Source organism: Eretmochelys imbricata, chromosome 7, assembly GCF_965152235.1.
Source record: "Eretmochelys imbricata isolate rEreImb1 chromosome 7, rEreImb1.hap1, whole genome shotgun sequence".
Taxonomy (NCBI): Eukaryota; Metazoa; Chordata; order Testudines; family Cheloniidae; genus Eretmochelys; species Eretmochelys imbricata.
Window position 1 is genome coordinate 48,218,790 of NC_135578.1, and position 20,555 is coordinate 48,239,344.

The 20,555-nt window shown below is 50.6% G+C and overlaps 1 protein-coding gene across 1 annotated transcript; it reads left to right on the top strand.

Annotated features, from left to right (window-relative positions):
• Nucleotides 1–374: 374 nt before the first annotated feature.
• ZMYND10 (zinc finger MYND-type containing 10) lies at nucleotides 375–19,324 on the top strand. Its single transcript, XM_077821621.1, has 12 exons — nucleotides 375–469; nucleotides 1,086–1,194; nucleotides 2,444–2,560; nucleotides 5,154–5,207; nucleotides 7,149–7,301; nucleotides 10,107–10,195; nucleotides 10,804–10,904; nucleotides 12,187–12,359; nucleotides 13,385–13,510; nucleotides 17,740–17,861; nucleotides 18,239–18,364; nucleotides 19,225–19,324. Exons 1-12 carry the CDS (start codon nucleotides 375–377, stop codon nucleotides 19,322–19,324), a joined length of 1,365 nt encoding a protein of 454 aa, XP_077677747.1.
• The last annotated feature ends 1,231 nt before the right edge of the window (nucleotides 19,325–20,555 follow it).

Genomic DNA, 20,555 nt, shown 5'->3' on the forward strand with positions numbered 1-20,555 from the left:
GTGCTGGGGCATGGGGGCACGGTCTCCCTGGTGCAGCGGGGGGACTGGTGCCTGTTGGTGGAGGAGCAGTGCCGGGATACATGACAGGGCCTTGCTGGGGCAATGGGACACTGGTACTCGGTTCGGGGGGAGCAGTGCAGGAATACAGGGCCTCTCCAGTGGAGCGGAAGGGACTGGTGCACATTGGCGGGAGAGCAGAGCCAGGGTATGGAGCAGGGGCTCTCTGGTGCGGCGGGGGGCCAGGCCGCCCAGGGGCCAGGCCGGGGGCTCCTAATGGGACGGAAGAGGATGGCGGGGAGGGGGCGGTGCCGGGCGGGCCCCTGCTCTCGCGGCCGCTTTCGCCCCGTCGGTCTCCATGGTGACGGCGTGGGGCCATGGCGGAGGCGGCCGCGCTGCTGCTGCCGGGGGAGGCCGAGGCCCTGGTGCAGGCGCTGCGGGGCGGCCCGCTGCGGAACACCGGGGACCAGGGGTCCGAGACGGGGCGACCCCCGCGAAGCCGGGCTGGGGGGAGAGGGGCTTGGGGGCGCGGTCCCGGCAGAGGTGGGGGCAGGGTGTGGGAGAGTCCCCTGGAAGTTAAGGGGGCGGGATGTGGAGCGGGGCCCCCAGGAGAGATGGGCGGGGTGGCGTGCCCGGGGGGGGGAGGGATGTAAAGAGGGGGGTCCCCAGTTGAGTTGGGGGGCGGGGGGATTCAGGGGGACTTGAGGGGAGGGGGCAGTGTGTGTGGAGGCCCTGGGGGCTAAGGAGGGGCATGGGCTGAGTCCCCCGAGGGGAGGGGCATGGGGTGTGAGGGGGAGTGAGTCAAGGGGGCTTGTGTGGACTGGGGACGGCTGCGAGTCCCCAGTGGGTTTGAGGGGTTGATCCTCAGGCAAAGGTGAGCCCCCATCGGATCTAGGGGGTGGGCCTTTGATTGCAGGAAGAAGCCCTCCAGTTCCAGGGAACTCTTTGGGGATGTGATGAGTCCCTCAGAGCGGGGCAAGCATCCCCCTGGGTTGGGGGTTAGTCTCTGAGTGGGGAAGGTGGCATGGAGAGGGGCTGGGGTACCAGGTGTACCATGGGATGTGGACACTGACTCCCCTGCTCCCTAGATGGCTCCGGCAGCACGAGGCCATTGAGAAGCTGAACATACAGGCGATTCTGAGCACCTCTGCCGGTCAGGAACAGCTCCTGATTGAGCTGCTGGTGAACTATGCTAAGGTGAGCAGTCTGCAGGCCGCAGGGAGCTCGGGGGTAAGAGCACCCTCCTCCATGGGGAGAGCATCCAGCGGATGAGACAAAAAGGGAAAGCTCTGCAGGGCCCCCCCCATTCACCCTTCTCCCCCAGCCAAGCCTAGGCAACCTTGCCCCCTACAGTGCCTAGTCCAAGTGGGCTCCTGCCTCTTTCTTTGGGGAGATGCATCCACAGCCTAATTCACCGTACTGTCAGGGAATGTGTCCTGATATGGAGCCCAAATTTTCCTTTGTTCATATACACTCTGTTGTACCAACCTAATCAAATTCTCTCCCTACTTGGCATCTGTACCCTTCCAATGCTATGTTATCAGCCCTGTCTGTGACGCTGGACCTCAGTCGTTTAGCCACATTATAGATTCATAGATTTTAAGGCCAGAAGGGACCGTTCTCATCATCTCGTCTGACCTTATGAATAACGTAGGCGATAGAGTTGCACCCAGTGATTCCTGCATCAAACCCATATCTCATGGTTGAGCTAGCTCATAATTTTTGAGAATGAGACAGCCAAGCTTGAGTTAAAGACTTCAAAGACAGAGAATCAACCACATCCCTAGATAAATTGTTCTGCCCATTCTTAAAAATGTGTGCCTTATTTTCTAGCCTAAATTTGTTACATCTTTGGCTCTTATTCTCTCCTCCCAGTAACCCTCCTCAGCCCCCAAATCATAGTTGTTGCTGTCCTCTGTACTCCCTCCAGTTTGTCTATATTTTGGGTACAAAGGACCCCAGAACTGAACATTGAATGCAAGTTTGGTTACACCAGAGAGGGACTGTTGCTAAACAAAGTGAGTCTTTCTGTCCATGAGATCATGGGCTACGCTTATCTCTGATGTAACTCTGAAGTCAGTGGAGCTTATCTTGGAGGTGAGTTTGGTCACTTGGAAATGTTGCTGGTGTATTAGGAAATAGACTAGCAGAACTCTGCCTCCCTCCTTTACCTGCACCAGATATACTGTCCCATCTCATCCAATGGAAAGATGGGGACAAATATGATTTCAGAAATGACTGTCAATGGGATAAAGCAAATAATACGATGATGAGGCACATGAAAGTACCTAGATGAACAGTGCAACAAAACTGCCAACAAGGAGAGCTGCCGTTTGTCCCAGCATCTTCTCCTCTAGGACTAAAATACTCATATGGCACTAGGCTTCTCTGTCCATTTTCTCTTGCCTGAAAGGTTTCACTTTCCACGGTCTATTCTTCTGTCCAGATCCCTACTCTCATCGAGGAATTGATCTCTGTGGAGATCTGGAAGCACAAGGTGTTCCCTGTGCTGTGCCAGCTGGAAGACTTCAAGCCAAAAAGCACCTTTCCCATCTACTTGGTGGTGAGTTCAGAGAGGTCTTGGAGAACAAACTTGCACAGTATTCAAGTACATTGCCATGATCTGGAATGTCCTGCAGGGTAGTAGCACTGCATGGTACGTCTGCTTCAACAGGCATGCTTCACAAGACACCTTGTCCATATTCCATTAAGGTTTTTAATATGGTAGCTGCATGTGAGTCATTTTCACAGGCAAAACTCTTATGAAACACAAATTCTGTGGGACAGTCACTGCTCACGAGGGCTAGAGAGGCAAGACAGGTGGGCAGGGATAGCTCAGTGGTTTGAGCATTGGCCTGCTAAACCCAGGGTTGTGAGCTCAATCCTTGAGGGGGCCGTTTAGGGATTTGGGTCAAAAATTGGGGATTGGTCCTGCTTTGAGCAGGGGGTTGGACTAGATGAACTCCTGAGGTCATGATATTCTGTGATTCTAAGAGGTTTTAGGCAATGGTGTAATGATAAAATAACTTATCCTTATTTACATAGGGCCTTCTCAAGGATCCCAAAGAACTTCTTTTCACAAGGATCACTCCCCCCACCTTTGAAATGCTGCCCCCTCCCCCCGTGGTGGAGCATTGCAGCTGTTTAACAGCACACACAGCAACACTACCTAAGTTTAGGACAGGAAATGAGGAACGATCTCCTATCCAGTTGAAACTACAATAGAAATTCTGACAGCCAGCAGAATGTAGTCACCTATCCTAGATTTTGGCCAGGACACTGGGGTAACTGTTGTCCCTTTAGAAACAGCCATAGAATCTTGGATGACCAAAAGTTCTCAGGGCTGATATTTTACATTTCTTTCAAGCACTGAACGTGTATGGTATTCTGGCCATTTAACATGGCACTACAAATTTCTTGCTTCTAAAAGACAGCCTCTTTTCTGCTTTGAGTTTCATTGCCTTTTAGTTAGCACCGCTCACAGGTGTTCATGCTGTTGATTGACAGGACTCCACACTGTTTGCAACCAGCACGTATGTGAAGGAAGGACAGTCCAGTAAGTTCTTTGGATTCTAAGAACTTCCACAGTCCTATCTGTCCTGGACACTTCAACTAGGGCTACTAGCTAATGCTGGATCAGGGGACACTCTCCTAGGAATTGTCATAGCAATAGACACTAATAGTATATCTAGTCCAGTACTCTGGCTCTGATAGCAGCAAAAGATGGATATTTTAAAGCAGTGGTGGGCAACCTGTGGCCTGCGGGCCACTCACAGCCTGTCAGGGTAATTCGCTGGTGGGCCCCCAGACAGTTTGTTTACATTTGCACAGCTGCCTGCAGCTCCCAGTGGCTGTGGTTTGCCATTCCCAGACAATGGGAGCTGTGGGAAGCTGCACAGGCCTCAGGGACGTGCTGGCCACCACTTCCCACAGCTTCCATTGGCCGGGAATGACTAACTGCAGCTGCTGGGAGCTGCGGGCGATAGTGCAAATGTAAACAAATTGTCTGGGGACCCGCCAGTGGATTACCCGGATGGGCCACAGGTTGCCCACCACTGTTTTAGAGGAAGGTGTAGAACTTCCTCCCGCACTACCTGTAATGCAGCTAATGTGCTCTTAGGATTCCAGGCATCTTCACAGCAACGGCTCCTGTCATCTGGTGGGATCTCTTGGGTTAGCGTTTCTCAAATGCGGCCATCGTGGTCGCATGCGGCCACTGGGGCTTTTTGTGCAGCCACAGCCTCCTGGGCAGTGATTATTAACACTTCTTTGCGGCCCCCCGCTCCCCCTGCCAACATACAAATATCACTTTTCACAGACATAGACTTACTAGCTAGCAAGTCTTAAAAACAACCAAAAATGCAAAAGAAACAACAACAAAAACAGGAACGTGCAAAGCACATTATTTGATTCTGTTCTGTTTAGGTCTATTAAAGAATAGAAACAACTACATTATTTTTATTACTGATTCTGCAATAAAAACCTACATAAATAAATTACAATGATTTGGTCATGTATATATGCATATTTATTTGTTTTTCCTAAAGTTAATTAATATTTTAGGAAAAATTGTCAGAGCGGCCACCGAAAAATTGTCCACGCTCTGAGGCCACCAAAAAATGTCTTGTGAGACCCGCAGGGTGACTGGAAAGCGGTGGCCCTTTGCTGCTTTAAGAATTTCAGTGAAACCTCTGCACTGGCCCTTTTGGTGGTGGGACTGATCTCAGTAGCAAAAGACACACCTGTATCTCAGTGCACTAGTATTCTTCTAGTGAAGCCATGAAAACTACTCCAGTAGAGGGGCCATACTGGCCATCTACCAGGAACCAGAGGGTATCATTTGCATGATAAACTTGCAGACTGCAGTGATACAAAGGTTCAGACTCTGGCTCCCAGTTTGAAGTGCTCCAGCCTGCTCTCAGATGATGATGGAGCATTGCTTGCTGGGAGTCAGGACCTGTAGTTTCTACAGGACACATATCTGTATTCAAGATGAGCCTGGCTAAGGAGTCCATGGGTTGCATTTGCCTCATTGGCTGGACTTTTGGCTACACCTGTGTTGGGGGCTACCTCAGTTACAGGCTGGATGCATATTACCATGGGCACTGTAGATGATGTTCCTCTGACCTTTGCTTTGTCTCCCCACATTCCCTCAGCTGCACCATGAAGCTTCTATTATTAACCTCCTGGAGACAGTGTTTTTTCACAAGGTAAGAGATGAGTTCTGCTGTGTTAAATCAAGGGCCCCAGAATGGGGAAATCCCAGATGTGATTTCAGGTCATGCATATGAAACATGGCAAACCTTTCCCAAAAGTTGCAATTAGAGAGGCAGTTGGAATTGGCCCAAGGGAGAATGACAGCCTTAGCTATTGCAGTATTGAAAACCACTTATCCTGTGAGGATTCTAAGACCAGAATGGACCATTGTGATCATCTAGTCTGATCTCCTGTTTGCAATGGAGAAAGGGGAGCCAGTGGAGGAACTCAAAGAGAGGAGATATGGTCAAAGTGAGGTCTAGAGAAATGATCTTTTCAGTCAGAATGCTTCTGCATAGCAGAGCAAGGTTGCATTTGTCAAGGCCAGAAGAGGATGTTGCCGTAGTCGAGATGCAAGGTGATGAGAGTCTGGGCAAAAGTTTTGGTTGTGTGGGTGGATAGGGAAAGTTGTATCTTAGAGGTGTTAGGAAGGAAGAATCAACAAGATTTAGACATAGCCTGGATGTGAGGACCTACAGAGAGAGCTGAGTCAAAGATGACAACCGGCATTTGGGCCTGAGGGAGGATGGTGGCAGTGTCCACAGTAACTGAGAAAGGTGGGAGGGAGGGAGGCTTATGGGGTGAGAAAGATTAGGAGCTCTGTTTTGGTCATGTTGAGCTTAAGCTGATGGCTGGACACCAACATGGAGATGTCAGAGAGACCAGTGGAGAGTTAAGTTTGCACATAAGGAGACAAGTGGTGTGGTGGACAGATCATGGGAGTAGATTCCAGACCTGTGATGAAGTGGGAGTTTTCTGTAGTATTTTTATGAGTCTTATGTGTGCCTCAGTTTCCCCTATATTTTGTCTGGCTATCTGGGGAGTGGAGAAGGACTAAGTCTGCTGTCAGGGCTGGTTAAGAGAGCTAGGTGGATGTGTGTAACCTAGCTGTCTGAGCCAGGTTTAATGGGTCATTAAAAAATGTGTCATTAAAAAAAGGACTGACTGAGGCTGACCCCATATCAACAGAAAATCTGAGATGACGGTGAAAAGCCCAGGCACCAGACATTGACACCTAGCAAACAGCAACCTAGAGGGAGATGGATTTCCCCACCTCACAGCAGGGAATCTGGGCACAGACCCCAGCTCCGTAACAAAGGACTGGAAGGTGTGAGGTGGGGGGATAAAGTGCTGGCTTCTTGAAGGAGTCAGGACTCTCACCTGGAAACTGACCAAGGAGGTCAGACTGTGGAGGAGAGACTGAACATGAGCATGGGATTCACTACAATTTGACTGGGGCTCTGGACTGACCAGAATGGACTATACTTTAACCTTCATTTCTCTGTGCTAACCTGAGGACTTCCATATTCTATGTTCCTGGTGACCAATAAATGGTTACCGTGTTTTTAAAAGGCTGCCTGTGTCACTGTAAATACTGAGAGCATTGCACCCTGAAGGGCTAAAGTACAGCCTCCCACAGGACTCTGGCTTGGCTGGATTCACTGCAGGGAGCCACAGAGAGAGACAAGGGACGCTGGTGCCAAAGGCCCAGGCTTGGAGGTCACAGACCTTCCCCTGTGGGATTGTGTGGATCCTTGGAGCCTGGCATGCTAAAGCTGACACTCCCAGGAGACTAGTGACAAGCTGGAGCATAGACCAGACCCTGTGACAAGGCCCCCCTGAGTTCTAGTCCCAGTTCTGCCACTTTAAAGATAAAGCATAAAACCTCAGATAACTGAGAGTGTGGAAATACAGAAATTAAGGCAACTCAAACAACCCATGTCTATAATGTTCAGCCTGAAGCCATAAGGTGGATCTCAATCAGTCCCCTGTGACACTGAGGTTTGCATGTATTGGTGCAGTTGGAGAGGTGTTTTCTAATCAGAAGGCCATCTGAAAAATGATCGAATACCTTCTCCTCTCAAACAGCTCTCTGCTGCCCTCTTGTTATGTAGGAGATCTGCGAATCCGCTGAGGACACCATTCTGGACTTGATTGATTATAGCTACCGGAAACTGACCCTGCTAGCAGCTCAGAGCACCAACGGGGAGTTTCCAATCCACGAAAAGTTTCTGCCCGAGGATGTGACCAATGCATCATCAATGCAGGTGGGTTAAAAGTGCAAGTTTCCAACTTCCAGCAGGTCTGTCTGACCTTGTACTTGGAGGGAAGTTAAATTTCCATGACTGGGAAAGACCATAGTAATAGTCATGAAGGCCCTTGTATCCAGAACCTGATGAATAAATTCACTCTACTTGGGCATTCCTCTACATGAATTTGGTGTTGGTGGAGGTCTCTTGATTGGTGATTTGTTCTCACAGGTGGCTCATCATGAGCAGAGACGGTGTTAGTTTTCCCACCCTGTCCTACAATTGTGCTTCAACCATGACTTTATGAGATTCTCTCTAGGAGCAAGAGAGCAGTTCAGTTTCTATGAACCATTGTGTTTTTGACTTCTCTGCTAAGACTAGGAGTGTGGGAACCAGTCAGGGTTAATTGCAATGGTATTTTTTTGAGATCTCTATAGGTTTCCACTTGGAACTGGCCTAAGACTCATTTCACACAGGCCACCCAGCCCGCACGAGATGGTAACAACTCAGTCTCTGTAGTCTTAGGCCAGTTTTGAACCAATGACCTAAGGAGAAAAAGGTCATACCCAACCTCCTGAAGCATTCCCAGGTTTGGGTGTGTCATTGTTGTTGCTCCATCGCTTGTTGCTTTTTCAGTTCATTTTGGTGTGAGACAGTATTGTGCATCTGGGATTTTTTTTTTCCCCTCAGTTCTTAAAATTCTTTTCTGTAAACAGGACATCAGAATCTTCTAGTAAAATGGATTTAAAGTGAGACACAGCAACCTCAGCAGTAGTCTCCAGAATTGCATTCACCCTTTGGCCTCCTGCCGGAACTTATGCTCATCTTTCAAAGCTGGAGAGGAAGTCATGGGACTCCTGAGAACAGTAGGGAAGTGTTTCCCCACTGGGTATTTTTCTTAATCCTTGGAGTTGGCCCAAGGGAGAATGACAGTCTTAGCTATTGCAGTATTGAAAACCACTTATCCTGCAAGGATTCTAAGACCAGAATGGACCATTGTGATCATCTAGTCTGATCTCCCGTTTGCAGTGGAGAAAGGGGAGCCAGTGGAGGAATTCAAAGAGAGGAGATGTGGTCAAAGTGAGGTCTAGAGAAACGATCTTTTCAGTCAGAATGCTTCTGCATAGCAGGGCAAGGTTGCATTTGTCAAGGCCAGAAGAGGATGTTGCCATAGTCGAGACGCAAGGTGATGAGAGTCTGGGCAAAAGTTTTGGTTGTGTGGGTGGATAGGGAAAGTTGTATCTTAGAGGTGTTAGGAAGGAAGAATCAGCAAGGTTTAGACATAGCCTGGATGTGAGGACCTAGAGAGAGAGAGCTGAGTCAAAGATGACAACCGGCATTTGGGCCTGAGGGAGGATGGTGGCAGTGTCCACAGTAACTGAGAAAGGAGGGAGGCTTATGGGGTGAGAAAGATTAGGAGCTCTGTTTTGGTCATGTTGGTGTCCAGCCATCAGCTTAAGCTCAACATGGAGATGTCAGAGAGACCAGTGGAGAGTTTAGTTTGGACACAAGGAGACAAGTCCTGAATGGAGAGGTAGATCTGTGAGTCATGGGCATAGAGATGGTAGATGAAGTCATATCCATTGCTAGGATTGCAATTGCTTTAGAGCACAGCATTCTCTGTCATCCTACCTAGCTCTCTGCCCTGATCACTCAGCTCCCTATTCCCCTAATGCAATGGACTCAGACTCTCATAGATTCATAGACTTGAATGCCCGAAGGAACCAACATGATCATCTAGTCTGACCGCCTGCACGTTGCAGGCCACAGAACCTTGCCCCCTCCCCACTCCTCTATTAGACCTCTAACCTCTGCCTGAATTATTGAAGTCCCCAAATCATGGTTTAAAGACTTCAAGTTGCAGAGAATCCACCATTTACACTAGTTTAAACCTGCAAGTGACCCATGCTGCAGAGGAAGGCAAAACCCCCCGCGGGTCGCTGCCAATTTGACCTGGGGGGAAATTCCTTCCTGATCCCAGATATGATGATCAGTTATGTGGGCAAGATCCAGCAGCCAGACATCAGGAAATTATTCTCTGTAGTAACTCATAGCCCTCTCCATCTAGTGTCCCACCACTCGCCATTGGAGATATTTGCTGCTAGCAGTCGCAGATCGGCTACATGCCATTGTAGGCAGCCTCATTGTACCATCCCCTCCATTAACTTATCAAGCTCAGTCTTGAAGCCAGTTAGGGTTTTTGTCCCCACTGCTCCTCATGGGATGCTGTTCCAGAACTTTACTCCTCTGGTGGTTAGAAGCCTTTGCCTAATTTCAAGCCTAAACTTCTTGATGGCCAGTTTATATCCATCCACTCAACCTGGGGAGGCTCCAGACGTGGGATCATGACGCTGGAGTTTACAGAAGGGATTCGGGGGTGGGTATCTGGAGGTGGGGCCATGCTAATGTTAGGATCTCTCAAATGGTGGATCAGAGCAGTTATTCCTTCCTTGGGCCGGCCTTGAGCGCTCAGCATCAGGACTGGGTAAATGATCTGCCATACTGCGACCTGGCTATATATGACACAGCCAACAGCAGCCTATGGTGTACTTCATATGGGGAGCCTGGTGCATTCATGTCATGGACTAGCTGCTATCTTCAGGAGTGCTTACACCATTCAGCTCTCCGTCACTGAAAGGTGTTTGTGTGACTGCAGTTTACATTGATCTTGGGGAAGGAATCAGCTTTATGTGGCTTGGGCTTCCTAATGAGTCCTTGGCTACTGAGAGCCAGCTCATATGCTGCCTCCTTTGTTACTCTGCAGAAAAAAATCTAGCCCTATATTTGGTGTGCTTGTACGAGTCTGTGTTTTCACCCCCGTAGGAATTACAGAAGCAGGCAGAGATGATGGAGTTTGAGATCTCCCTGAGGGCTCTTTCTGTGCTCCGTTTCATCACTGATCAGGTAGACAGGTAAGCAGCTGGCTCACAGGAGAATCTAGAGATGAGCCTCGGAACTGGGGTGGGGTTGTTTAAGTCATTGCACTGGTCTGCGGGTGTCAGTCCGCCTGTGCTCAGGGACTGGGAGCATCAGTTCTGGCGCTAGTGCCCTGGTGTCTGGATCCCGCTGTGTGTAGTAGCTGGATGTGCAGATCGTGGCACTACAGCTCTCGTGTGTGCTTCCTCGTGTTCTCAGTAGCTGGCACTGAGAACTCAGTGTGCAGATTGGCCCTCAGAGTGAATCTTGCTGGGCATTTGGTTTGCAGATCAATCCTAGCAGCTGAAAGTATCAAACCTAGCACAAGGGGCTGGATCTGGCTTCACCCGGTGACTGGCTGTGTGGACCCTGGTACTAGTGCCCTGGTGTATAGATCCTGTTATGCTTGGTGACTGGTTGTGTGGATCCTGGTGTGGGATCAGGCTGTTCTCAATGGCTGCTTGTGTGGATTTTGCCCCAGGTCTGACTGTAATTTATTTTATTTTGTCATTTTGCTTCTCCCAGAGCCTTGGGACCATTTGTAATTGATCTTGTACTGCTCACAATAGGTGTTTTCACTAGTTCCTCTCTTGTTTCTCCACAGTTTGCCATTGAGTGCCCTGACACGGATGCTGAACACTCACAACTTGCCCTGCCTCCTGGTAGAGCTCCTGGAGCATTGTCCATGGAGCCGCTGCGAAGCAGGTATGAATCATGCGCTCATACCTTAGTGCATCCATGGGGCGGTAGCGCTTTTTACCTGGAGCTTCATCTGGTAGGTGGCTCCCATATAGTGAGAAATATCTGAAAGCTCCTTTCTAGATTCAATTCTCACTCTCCATCTTTCACATGGGTTTCCATCTGGCCTTCCCATCTCCCTCCCCTCCCATCCATGTACATGGGATCACTTCCTGCATGGGACTGTATGTGCCCATTGGCTCAGCTCTTGAGCAGACGCCGCTCGGCTGGGATTGAGGAGCTGCACTTCCAAAAATGGTCCCTGCTTGTGGCTGTCTCTCATCCAAATCTGAGAGTTCCCAAGCTGATGTCCCCAGTGCAGTAAAAGCACAATACAACCCTAATGTATCTGCCAGCCCCCTTCACCCACCCCATCCTGCCCTGCAGAGAATCCCATGCTCCTGTGAGCAGCAACAGGATCTACTTAGAAAGACCTGGTTATCAGCCCACTTCTCCCTGGCAACTGTCCTCTTCCCACCCCTGCTGTGTGCACTGACTCCCCATCCAAAATGGAGTTCCAAACTGTTTAACGAGCATGCTTCCAGGCCACCTTAAAGTGGGTTCTGATACAGTGGATCAGCTCAGTGTTGGCAGAGCTAACCTGGTTCAGAACCAGGCTGGCTAGTCCACACTTGCATTGCAGGGATTCAGACACAGCCAAGTGTAAGCATGGTGGTTAATTTAGTCGCAAGGCCTATGTAGGCAGGACCACTAGCTACACAACACATCCCTGGAATGGCAAGGAAAGCCAGGTAAGTGTGGGAAGCACAGCCACGATCTCCTCCAGGAGTCCAAGCTGCTCCCAGAAGCTACACATCATCTTTCTTTGCTCTTGCCACAGACCCACGATCAGTTCTTCTGTTTCTTCTCTTCCCACAACGACCCTGGCCCTGAGCATTGTCTGCACTGCTATTCCTGAGTGAATGCGCAGATGATAAAACCATGGGCTCTGTTCATCTCTCTTAGATCCTTATCTAGACCCCATCATCTGTCTCTGAGCATCTTACAATCTTTTAATATGTTTATTCTCACACACCTCTGTGAGGTAGGGAAGTGCTATTGGCCCCACTTTACAGAGGGAAACTGAGGTGCAGAGAGACTAATTGACTCGCCTAGGGTCACACAGGCAGTCTGTGCTGGAGCAGAGAATTGAACCAAGGTCTGAGTCCCTGCTGGCACCCTAACCACAGGGCCCTCTTTTCTCTGGTGTCTCGGTCTCACCCTCTGTCTTACTGGCTGTGTGTGTCAGGCAAGCTAAAGAAGTTTGAGAATGGAGCGTGGTATGTTGTGCCTCCTGAAGACCACGTGAGGATGACCAAGCTGGATGGGCAGGTGTGGCTCTCCCTCTATAACCTCCTCCTGAGCCCAGAATGCCAGCGGAAATACAACTTGGATGGTTTCAACAAGAGCCAGCTCCTAAAGGTACAAGACTTCAGTGTGCATAGTCATACATATACCCAGCATGGTGCCTAGGTACAGGGACCTTCCCGCAGGTATAGATACCCTCTTGTCTTCACTTTAAAAATGTGCCAGGTGAGCATTTCCTGGTTGAAACCTGTATCACAAGCTGGGAAATACGATGTCATCAGTTCCAAGATGGCTTCTTTGTTCATGCCAGTCAAGTTTAGAGGCAAATACCCCACCAACTGGCATGAATTAGCATCTTGTTGATCAGCAGAGTCCAAGGACAGAGAGGGCCATGGGGACTAGACTCACCCTAGAATGGTCTCTCCAGGCCAGGTTTGAGACCCATTGACAGGGTGTGTTGAGAAACTCAGACTGCTGCGGCAGTTTCTGTGGAGATATAGAGCCGCCAATCCACCACCTTAGTGAGAATTTCACAAGTGGCTTGCTGAGGTGGAGAGGTTTGTTTTATTGCTTTAATTAGAGTTATGCCATTTATGGATTTAGTGCCTGTAGAAGGATGAGTCTGAGAGCACTAGAGCCACGCACCATGCTGGCACGTGCTATACAAACTTCCCATAAATAGCTCTGCCAATGCAGCTCAGTCCTAGCCCACCGGCCCCCCTCCCGCTTTTCCAGTCCTGGGCTCCCATACAACTCTGACAATGCACCTCAATCCCAACACACAGCCCCCCCTGCTATTCCAGCCCTGAGCTCCCCACACAATCTGGAAAATGCCCCTCAGTCCTCACCCACAGCACTTCCTGCAGTTCCAGGTACTGCAGGCTTTTGATACTGCTTAATACCCAGCTTTGCTCTTGATGTTGAGCAATGGAGTCCGGATGATTTTAGCCCTTGATGATGTTAACCCTTCTGTACACTCTTTCTCTTGCAGTTAGTGCTCTGCTCAGTGGGGCGTTGTTGAGCTGGCATGTGGCCACCTGGCCACTTTTCCAGCAGCTTGTTTTTTAACCAGTGGATTATTTCTTTGCCTTGTTCTGATCTCTCTCCTTTCACCCTCCTCTCTCCCTCTCTGGATTTAGCTCCGTGCATTCCTGACTGATGTCCTCATTGACCAGTTGCCAAATCTGGTGGAGATGCAGAGATTTCTGAGTCACCTCGTAGTGACAGAGCCTGTTCCACCCAAAAAGGACCTCATCCTGGAGCAGGTACCTCCAGCACCATCCCTCTCCCAAGGCCAGTCTGTCTCCTCCATTCCAGCTGCACAAGGCTGCTGCATTTCGTATTCAGTAGCGTTCTGTAATCCCATCTCCCGTTTCCAAAGGCAAAGTATATTCCCACCTCTTGGAGACCATGGTGCTGTGATGAGAGAGGGCATGTGCCCTGGCACTGAACCTGTACTTTGCACTCTTCTTTTACTGGCCCTACAACGGCATCCAGTGCTTCCTCATGTTAGTAATGGTCCTCTGCTCTATCAACTTAGGGGCTTGCTTCCACACAGGCTAGACAGGCAGCTGAGAAGCAGGGAGTTTGTCCTTGCATCAGGCGATGGTGATATGAGAGCAAAGCCAAAATCACTGGAGCCCTGAGATGGAATTCTATATTATGGAGAGGAAGGATGGCTCAGTGGTTACGGCATTACCCTAGGACTTGGGAGAACTGAGTTCAATCCTTGCTTTGCCACAGACTCCTTGGGTGAGTCACTCAGACTCTCTGTGCCTCAGTTCCCCATCTGGACAGTGGAGATAATAGCCCTGCCCCCCAAAAGGGGTGTATGAGTTCTGGATACACACACTGTAGATTGTGAGGTGCACAGCTACCATGGTAATGGAAGCCATATCGGTACCATGGGTCAAACTGTGCCTGCCTGTTCTTCTCACAGTACCTGGATGGGAGTCTTACACAGACTCCTGCTCACTCTGCTCCAGTAGCATCTTTGTGGGACAGCCTTTGATTCATGCTGCAGCCAGGGCTGAGTGGGGAGCAAGGCAGCAGCCAACAATTAATGACATGACACTGGGTTATGAACCTCATGATTACACTGACTCTTTAGCAAGGTGTCTGAGTGGAGGGGGAGACACCAGCTGCCTCACAGTGACAATTAATTCTTTGTTTACCAGAACCCTTAATTTCCTTTCCATGTATGGTAGGAGCCATGGAAGAGTTCCTTATTATGCACCCTGCCCTGGGACAGTTGGCCCTCTACTCCAAGAGAGAAGGCCAGAAAAGTTGTGCCACTCAAGCAACTTGATTGCAAGTGCCTTGGTGTTAATATTAAAATCTCCTTGAATTCTGGGAAGTTTGGGAGTTGAGTAAGGGGTGAGGGATGGGGTCCTTGGTTTTGTAGCATGCGCCTGTGTAATTTGCTTCACAGAAGCATATCCTCAAATGTATTTAAGTGTTCCATAAAAGCTAGCAGGGAGAGAAGGAAACCGAGAGGCATGTAATGGGGAGAAGACAGGTGCATTCAGACAGGATTTGCAAAGAGATGGGAAAGTGGAGACTCTTCCAGATGGCAGGCGCTCCAGACGAGAAGGCTCTTATACCCAGAGTGGCAACTTTGTGGAGGGTCAGAGGAGTGCTGAGTGGAGGAATGGGACGGGGAAAAGGGAGAGAGACATTGCACTTAAAGTTGGCTCAAGGGGTTTAATAACAGAGGGCAGTTTTGACCTGGACCTTGATTAGATTGAGGACGGGTGCTGTAGCCACACCTCTTTATGTGTGCCAGTATCATTCTGCACTGGCTGGAGTCCAGAGAGCTGGGAGGCTGTAGAGGAGGAAGGTGTGCAATAAACCAAGGGCCAAGGGATGATGATGATTTTGGTAAGGATGGAGTGGAGGTAGGTAGGATGTCACTCTCCGCTCCCACATCTGGCAAGCCCAGAGTGAGTTAGCAATGCAGAGGCTGGCAGCTATCGCTCTGGAGGGTTTTGTGTGGCCTTTCAATGTGCTGCCGTTCTAATCTCGTCAATCTCCTTTTCAGCTTGCATCACTAGCCTCATGCATGTAATTGGAATTCAGCATCTTGAGTGGGTTGGGCGAAGCCAGCTGCAGTCACACATGCTGATCACGCATCCTGTCCAATGAACTCACCCACTGTCACTGTGCCAAGCGATGATGAAAAAGGCTTTTTCCACTGGTTGCTTCTCAGAGAGCAGTCCTTCTCTCACCATCTCTGCTTGGCTGTTTTATTCTGCAGGGATGACAGCTCCTTTGAAACAGGTTTCAGAGTAGCAGCCCTGTTAGTCTGTATTCGCAAAAAGAAAAGGAAATAGTTTTACTTTGTGTAATGACTCAACCATTCCCAGTCTCTATTCAAGCCTAAGTTAATTGTATCCAATTTGCAAATTGAGTCTTACACAAAGTAAAACTATTTCTCCTTGTTTATTCTCCCCCCCACCCCCACTGTTCCTCAGACGTTCTTGTTAACTGCTGGAAATGGCCCACCTTGATTATCACTACAAAAGGTTTTCTTCCCTGTCCCTGTCCCGTCCCCCCACTCTCCTGCTGGTAATAGCTCATCTTAAATGATTACTCTCCTTACAGTGTGTATGATAACACCCATTTTTTCATGTTCTGTGTGTATATAAATCTCCTCACTGTATTTTCCACTGAATGCATCCAATGAAGTGAGCTGTAGCTCACGAAAGCTTATGCTCAGATAAATTGGTTAGTCTTTAAGGTGCCACAAGTACTTCTTTTCCTTTGAAACAGCAGCTTTTCTTCTGGAGTCTGAGCTCCATGCTCTGTTCTTGGCTGGCATTTGCTCTTTTGCACTGAAAGGCTCTTGAGGGTGTTTCTGTTCAGAGAAATGATGAGTGGAAAAAGTTCTCAGTTCAGGGAGAAAGATCAAATCAGCCAAGAGATTCTGGAGTGCTGGGTTCAGGTCCAATCTGGGCCTGTCCCTGTCCCCCGTCCCCACCCCCCCAAGCTTGGTGAGAGTGCTTCATGTTACTGGAGTTCAAGCCCTGCTGCTGATCTCTCACTCCCAAGGATTAGAGGGAGGCATAGCTTTGTTTCACTTAGCCCTTATCGCCTCTGTCAGTGCAGGAATCTGAAAGAAGTCTTATCACCTCCATCCTCCTGGAGAGAAGGGAGGCTGGGGCTGACATGGGAATTCAAGGAGTGTGTGGGTGGAAGGGAGGAAATTAGGGGAATTTAAGGAGGCAAACGCACTGGGAAGATGCAGCAGGTCCAGGGCATCAAAGCACTCCCCAGAATAAATGCTGTTCACAACTGAGCTTTCCCTTCAGTGGCATGCAGCTAGGAGGCACGTGCTATGGCCTCTTCTCAATAAACTCTGAGAAGGGGTTCGTCTCATAGCAGACTGCTGTTGCTTCTGCAGATCTGCCACATCTTCCTCCACCCCCTACATGCACAACTGGCAGATCTACATGTGTACAGCTCCCTTCAACCTGTATACGCACAGATATGTCACATCTTCCTTCAGCTCCTACACACACTTGTGTGTATACACAGAGATCTGTCATCTTCCTTCCCCCCTGCGCATGGGCGGTGGGTGAACAAGCTGTTGGGGGAGGCTAGCCCCAAGCCTCTCCCCCTCTGCCTGAGGCCCTGCACCTCCCCCTCCCATTCTGCCCCCCTCTTCCCTGCTGGAGCCCAGAGCATCCCCTGCCCCGTGGCTGCCAGGCCCCCTGCGCGGCCCCAGCAGCCCCAATCCTGGAGTGCTGGGCAGGCAGCAAGGCTGGAGCACCCCCAGCCTGGGGCAAGTGGCTTGGCCCCAGCACTCCCAGCCCCAGAACACTGGGCGAGCAGCGTGGCTGGAGCACCACCGCCCCGGAATGCCGGGTGGGTGGCACAACCAGAATTCCCCCCCCCCAGCCCCAGGCGAGTGGCTTGGCCCCAGTGCCCCCCAGCCCCAGAGCGCTGGGCAGGCAGGCGGCATGATCCCAGCACCCCCAACCCCAGCGCTGGGTGGTCGGCACCGTGTGGCCCCAGCCCCAGCACCCCCAGCCGTGGGCCTTGCGAGCACCAGACCCAGTTTGCCTATCCCAGACTCGGCTGCAGAAGAGCGGGAAGGGGAACTGGAAGCAGGCAGGAGGAGGTCTGGGGGTGGAGCGTGGGCAGGGCCACGCCAGGCTGTTTGGGGAGGCACAGCTTCCCCCAGCCTATGATACCCGCTGCCCATTGTCCTGTGTGCAAATGTGTGTGTACAAACAGCTCTGTCACATCTTCTTTTAGCTCCCTACACACACATGTACACACACACATTGGTCACCTCTTCCTTCATCCCACATACAGCCTTCATCCCTGCTTTCTGCTCTCATACAAGTCCGTGCTTATCGCCTGCCTGAGCTACACTGACCCCAGGCATTGTTTCTGCCCCTGTATGTCCTGCCCCAGAATCGCCCCCATATTGGCAGGCTTATAATGCTGGGACACGACTCTCCTCTCACCCTTTTTGCTGTCCTGACAGGTTCCCGTCATCAGGGACCGCATTGTCAGAGAGAACTCTGGGAAGTGGCAGGCGATCGCCAAGCACCAGGTGAAGCACATGTTCAGCCCCTCAGAGGACGAGTTGAAACACCTGGCGTGCCGGTAAGATCCCAGCTGCTATATGGTGAGCAACCCTGAGCACCCTCCTGCAGGAGAGCCCGTTTGCAAGGCCAGTCCCTATTTTCCTCTTGTGCTATGAGGCTGCTAGCTACAGGAGGCCCAGCACAGCCATCGTCCCAATGAGCAGGGGCTTCTTGACAAGAGAAAATAGACAGCGTAAGTTTCACTGCCCTGGGGAGAACTGAGATACTGAGCGATGCAGTAATCCTAGCCTGTGGCAGGAGGTCCCTTTGGAGAGTGGGATGGGAGGGATAGCGGGGTCAGACCTAAAGGCTCCATCCTGTGCAGGACAGGCACCACCTTTCACATCATGAGTCTCCTGCTCTAGGTGCTGATGCCTGCTTTCTATCCCCAACCAGATGGGCGCGGACATACAACCTGGATGTGCTTGAGGCTCTCGTCCCAGAGAAACCCAAGTGCGGGCTGTGCGGCTCGGAGGCAACAAAGCGCTGCTCTCGCTGCCAGAACGAGTGGTACTGCAAACGGTAATGATGCTTAGCATTGTCTGGTCTGTCAGAGCTCCCTGCTGCCCTCAGGGCTTAGCTGGGATCTCACCTCTCCCTTGGGCATGCAGCTGGTACTAGAGTCCTGCTGTGAGACCTGGCCATGCCAATGCTGGTGCTTACTGTTACCTGAATGATGCTGGGTTTAGCAGCCCTGGCTGGTCTCTGCACCTGTCATGATGGGAGTGGGGGGTGTTATACCCCATGCACCTGGGCTTCATGACTGCCATGGAGTTTCCAATCAGTGCATGAATTCACAGCCCCTAACCCTCTGATCAACATCACTGGAACTGTGAAGTCAGCTGTCTTTGCACCACAGTGAATCTCCCCTGGGGTCAGTTATGTCACAAGCCGGAGCAGAAGCAGCCTTTCCATGTTCCCTTTTATGAAGATCCAAGTGAATTTTGTGCTGATGCTGGAAGGTGCTAGGCTGAGACCCCAGAGTCCCCTGTTTATCCACAACAAAAGCAGCCGCTTGAGATTCCCCACCTTAACCTCTCCTCAGTGAATGTGCTTCACCTTATACCTGAGGGAACCACCCTGGGTGGGAATTCAGTGTCCTTGGCCTCTTTGGGACTCCTTAGCCTCATTGCTGAGGCTAGCAGAGGGGACCAGTCAGTGACAATGGCTATGGGCAATTGACCACTACAACAGGTACCCCTACTCTGTTTCACACAGACCACTGAACCACAGGTAGATGGTAACAGGTTTTGTCCCTGGCTGGCCCTTATTTAAAACAGACATGTAGAGCTGAAGGCCTTCATAGCGCATACCAACCCCCCGACCCAGTTCCCAATGTGTTCCTTTCTACCATTGCCCCTCTGTCCCCTCTCTCTTTGCAGGGAGTGCCAGGTGCAGCACTGGCAGAAGCACAAGAAAGCGTGCAACCTGATGGCTGATGCCCTGAAGAAAACAAAAGAGGACCTGAAAGTGCAGCCATAATGCAGAGCCGGAGCCTTCCAAAGAGGGACTATTTCTCCCAGGCATTCCAGCAATCCAAGAGCAAAGGGTCGCCAGTTAGAACTGGAGACAGACAACCCCTTGTTCATCTTGTTCATCTAACCTGGGCTCAGTGCACCACTGCTGCCTGCCTCCTGTGTAACTGCATTCTGCAGTAGTGCATGGGCTGCTCCACATCCCAGCCTTGCAGCCAAGGACAGTAGGCCCAGATCCACTACCATGGGATCGTGCTCAGCTCAGCGGGATGCAGCAGCCACTGGCCAACACAACTGATGCCTCCCTTTAGGCAGCTAGGAAAATTGCCTGCTGAGATTGGGAGCCTTGGTTTTCTCATACCCCATTCTGTCTCCTAGTTTCTGAACCCTTCCTTGCTTGAGAACAGGCTGCTCCTGACCTCGGTGACCCGTTTATGCTAAGCAGCTTTTTCCGTGCTGTCACCCGTGACTCAGAAGCAGCTTGTGTCACCGGGCATCCTGCTCGGAGCAGATGCCACCTGCAGTCATGCAGCATGGCAGTGAGCACTGATCTCGCCACTCTGCAGCAGCAGCACCACCATGGCAGCTGGCAAGTTTGGAACCAACCATTGACTGCTGCTCTCACTACCTGCTGCTGGGAATGCACCATGGGCCTTAAGGAAAATACGTTTTCTGCTCCCAGGGCTCAGAGGCCAGCAATAGCCGCACTGGGCTCAGAACCTCTTCTGCTGGGACTCCCACCTCCCCCCCTACAATTTGTTCTCCAGTAAATGGGTTGAGCCACTAACCATCTTGTTCTCATTCATCTCCCTTCTGCAACACTCTGCAGCAGCCACCCTAGAGATGACAAAACCACTTCCTCACTTATTTCCTGCATCATCCTACTGGGGAGGATTTTATAAACCCCATCTCTGCCAGTAATGAGTTTACAAGGTCTCTGTTGATGCTCAGATGCCAGTCAGGGCCATACATGCAGGGAGGGAATTGCCCAGGAAGTGACATCGTCTGTGCCTTCCTTATCTAGGTGCTCAGTTCTATAACATCCTTGCACAGACCTTGCAGTGTAGACTGGGGGAGGGGCAGGGAAACGGATGTGGTTAGGACAAATACTTCAATTTTCAGAGGCTCATTGTTTCATGGTTGAGAGCATAATGCGGTGTCTTGGTGGCTACCCAGGGACTTGCCTCCCGCTCTGGGATTTTCTCTGCATTGTAGTGAGAAATGAAATGAACAATCAG

Bases quoted from the DNA above. Each gene is read 5' to 3' on its own strand.
- ZMYND10 (XM_077821621.1), top strand. From the start codon at position 375: ATGGCGGAGGCGGCCGCGCTGCTGCTGCCGGGGGAGGCCGAGGCCCTG. The intron at 470-1,085 runs GTCCGAGACGGG...CCTGCTCCCTAG, and splicing joins CGGAACACCGGGGACCAGGG to ATGGCTCCGGCAGCACGAGG. The intron at 5,208-7,148 runs GTAAGAGATGAG...CTTGTTATGTAG, and splicing joins AGACAGTGTTTTTTCACAAG to GAGATCTGCGAATCCGCTGA.